At 41.3% G+C, this 4,281-nt stretch overlaps 1 protein-coding gene across 1 annotated transcript; it reads right to left on the reverse strand.

Moving 5' to 3' along the window:
- Nucleotides 1-985: 985 nt before the first annotated feature.
- LOC146473097 (uncharacterized) lies at nt 986-3,611 on the reverse strand. Its single transcript, XM_085118947.1, has one exon. The coding sequence runs from the start codon at nt 3,195-3,197 to the stop codon at nt 2,292-2,294; it is 906 nt and encodes a 301-aa protein (XP_084975073.1). The 5' UTR covers nt 3,198-3,611; the 3' UTR covers nt 986-2,291.
- Nucleotides 3,612-4,281: the final 670 nt, after the last annotated feature.

Below are 4,281 nucleotides of genomic sequence, written 5' to 3' on the forward strand. Positions count from 1 at the left end.
TTGGGGAGCGAGCGACTTTCTTTGTTAAATGTCTTGCGTCTTGAATTATAACAAGAAGAAGACTGGGGAGAGTAGAAAATCTACCAAAGAGGGACCCCGAGAGGGTGGCGACCCAATGGGCGAACGACTAAAATGGAGCACTCAGCCATAAACGATGAAAACGCCTGAACTGCAGGCTACCTTACCGATGACATCACGACATCGATGTCGAAATCCAAAAATTGCCGAATACACTCGTAAATATCGTAATCGTATCGCATCGAATCAATTTGAAATACTAGTATCGGCCACCCTAAGAAGCCATACAGGAAGCCATGGGTCACTGCTGCGATCAGCCTGGCGCGGCACACGTTCATTCGGGTCCAGTATTCCTCCCGTGTTCAAGTCCTTCTCCTCCTCCTCGCGGTTGGTAATCGAGCTTGGGGACCAGCGGCCGGCGAATTAAAAATATGTTTTCAAGCCTTAACACCATCAGACACTGATAAGAAGGTTTAGGGCTCCAAGATAGATGATGTTTGACAAACGTGTGTGTGCGTTTTTTTTTTTTTTTGGTCGAATGTTGGAGTGATGTTAACTGGCATTTACTCCAGTCACGTTAAACATTGTCCTCATTTCCTTACGTTGTTTACAGCTATTTGCTTTTTTATTGTTTTTTTTTTTTTTTAATCAGTGCTACGTCGCTGAAAAAAGACTGAATTGACGGCGCCAACGCAATGCCCAACACCCACAGGCATTATTAATAGCATCACATCAGTTCCTATCCCCACGCATGAATTATTTGCTAAAATACCCGATTAAAGGTGGCAAAGGCTCGGAAAGGAAGTTTGATGAAAGATGAAAATCATTTGGTTACGTTTTAGATTCCCATTTCGGCACGGCATTAGTCTCATCTTTGCATTTTAAAATATATGGCATCATTTCTATTTACTCGTGTTCCATGTAGCCAATTGTTTTTTTTTTTTTTTGGTATTGTTTTGTCGTTGTCGTTGTTGATGTTTTTCAAGGAATGTGAAATACCAAAATACCAAAGAGCTTCCTGGGTTAAAATTAGTCCCCTCTTCCGCTGAGCCAATAGGCGAGACGAACCCGAACACGCGTGAAAATAGTCTATGTAATGTCGCACGAATCCCCGCCTTCAAATACAGAATATTTATACAACAAATGTGACTGCTTCTCTCGGAACATTTCTCCTGTATGAGAGCCGACATTCTTAAACGATTTCTACAAATTTCAACCACTCTGTTGAACCAACTGGAGTCAAGAATGTTATTGATACTACACAATTATCATTTCAAATGTTTATGGTAGGCGTGAGTTTATCACTGACTAACACTCTCGTCATGTCCGCAGTTGATTTAAGATTTTGCTGTCGCAGATTAGAGGCGTAATTCTCTCATCCAAGGCTCATTAGTGTCAAAATTTCCCGTTCTTCGGTATTGATGCTCAAACGGTTGAACAAAGTAGAAAAAAAGAACAACAACAACTATAGGATAACATGCAAATAATTGTAGTATTGCACATTTTTTTTTAATAAAAATTATTGAAACACCTAATTTGTTAAAAGATTATGGTCCACATTGTCTTTCAATTCTCCCACGGAAAATGCGTTGTCCACTTTCCGGCTTCAAATCTTTGTTTGACGTGGTTGTTTTTCTTTCATTGAACTGGTGGGCAAAATGCATGGCCAAAGAAAACAATTATGTTGTTGTTTGACAATAAACGCTTTAACTTACACTGTTTTTAATAGAAATCTAAATTACCCATTGATGGGTGTTGATTTGCAATTTTAACTTAAATTGAAAATGCTGTTCAATTATGGCAAACAAAGAGATGGAAGTAGAATGTTTCCAAGAAAATTAATGCCGCTGCGATAATTAATTAACCGTCATGAAGTACTTGGCTCCTTCTTCAATCTTGTTTTTGTCTTCGCGGGGCTGGTTCAGTTATTTTGTCCACAATCGCAAGGCGTCAAATGATGAGTAGACTTGTCCGAAAGAGATTAAGTTTCACATGAAAGGTCGCGCTCCCGAGATCTTATACCACCATGAAAGCACGCAGTATTAAACTGGCAACAGGCGATGATAGCAGTTTTAATACCCTTCATCTACCAGCACATACCAACTCCGTCCATAGACCTTTTAGCTCTATTCTAACAGTTTTCCTGTATCTTTTCCCTGTGATCCTTCTCTGTATAAAGTCCTGCTGTCTTGAAGGCGCGTGTTCCTCGGGCCCTGTTCTGCTATTCTTTTCACTCAAGTGTCACAATAAACATCATAAAGATGATAAACAAGTTACACTGTCCAAGCGGCGCTGTTCGCCTGGCGGACTGAACATGGATTCACGGCTCTCAATACATGAGGATCACGAGGCAAGCGCTTGATGGCTCTGGAGCTTGCCTTCGTCAGTGAATGAGCGGTCCATTGATGCCTCGTCAGAGCATCAGACCGACTGTACTTCTGTCCACATCCCAGTACAACGCAAGTAAACACTTTTTTCTCGGCAGTTTGAAGATGTGTCTTTTGATGTTTACTCAAGTGATCCTTTCTGCCAAACGCTTTGTTGCAAATTTCACACTTGTGAGGTCGCACACCGGTGTGTATACGTTTATGTCGCGTTAATTCCTCGTTGCGAGCGAAACGCCTATCGCAACCATCAAAAGTACATTGAAACGGCTTTTCACCGGTGTGAATTCGCAAATGGCCTTGCAGTTGCCCGTTATTGCTACATCGTATATCACAAAGCGGGCAAGGGTATTTCTTCTTTCTTGTTTTGCCGTTCAAAGCTGGAACGCCGCAAATGTTCGATTTTTCGGCCGATTCTTCGAGAACTCGTAAAACCGGTGCAGATTTCAGATTCTTGCACGGTTCGTTAGAATTCTGAGACACAACACAAATGGAAGGAATTATGGTCTGTGATTCAGCGCAGAAACTCATCGGCGAAACTTGGACGTTTACAGGGGGTGGAGGCGTTGTAAAGCCAATCGGGGTTACAGATTGCTTCCAAAACGCTGTTGAGCTACCCAGCTCAGGCGGACGAAAGATCTGTTGAAGAGAAGGTAGCGAAGGAGCGTGAAAGAGAATCGTTGGCTTGAAAACGCGAAACAATCCGAGATTATTTTGTGTTGCTTGCATGGCTTGAACTGTGTACTCCAACAAAACACATGAAATGTGCCCAGTATGACAAGATGGGATTGACATGGAGTTAGGTGGGGTGACGAACGGCCAATCACAAGGCTTGTTGTCGGGCAAATTGTAAATGGAGATGATGCATTAAAGCTTTGATGGCGGGGCGTGATAGGGGGCATGAGGCTATTCAAGGGCCACCACGTAGAATCTTCCTGAAAGCAGACATTTTTGAAGATGAAAAGTCTCAATGTTCATTCTACACGAGAAAATGTTTCCTGACAGATTGCAAAGCTTAGTTTAAGGCAGGGTTGTTGCGTGTTAGAGCGTGATTTTCGATTAAACAGCGCGCTCTGGTTTGTATAAATATTTATCGGCACCTATCAAATACATCGCAAAAGAAAACAATCGAAGTGCAAAACTTCACACAATCGTGAATGATAAACAAAACCCAGGACTAAAAATACGTTTTCCTCACCTAGTACTTCAAATTCGGTTACATGTTCATAGCGTTCAAGCGAATTTTTTGCATTGAGGACAATAAAAGCACAATATCACATTTGATTTCGGGATGAAAACAATAACCATTAGAATACTAAATTCATTAAAACATTAAGCTAAGAACTTGAATTGAACTGCCAACTGAATCCAATATTTTTATCGGAGGTCTGTTCCTTGTCAATATAACACAATTAGCATATTTTCGCAATTTACACTTAGGTCTGTGCACAAGTATTGTGATCACGCCCGCACTGTGGATTGAAATTCATTTCAACACAGTTTGGAAATCTCGCAGAACCGGAAATCATTCGGGGGACTCTAGATCTCGACATACTATACAGTGCCAAGATTGGAAAACAAAGACGGTGGAATACTTCCTGTTCGATCACACGCAACTCGCTACTGGTGAATAAAAATAGTATAAATGCCATGATCGGCAATTGGAAAAACATGTGTACTCAGAAATCCCGGGTCAGAAATGTAGATTAGACCTCCCATTGTTAGAGTCAAGTAGAAAAAAGGCAGATAAATCATTCAGTTTTAAGATCTGTAAGATAACAGAAAGCGATGGTTTGGAGCGTGGCAGCGCGGACAAGTGTTCGGCCCTGAAAAAAAAAATATGCGTCCTTTTAATACATCTCAAATTCTTCACCGAAGA

This window comes from Pavona decussata, unplaced genomic scaffold (genome assembly GCF_977016875.1).
Source record: "Pavona decussata unplaced genomic scaffold, jaPavDecu1.1 SCAFFOLD_95, whole genome shotgun sequence".
NCBI lineage: Eukaryota > Metazoa > Cnidaria > Anthozoa > Scleractinia > Agariciidae > Pavona > Pavona decussata.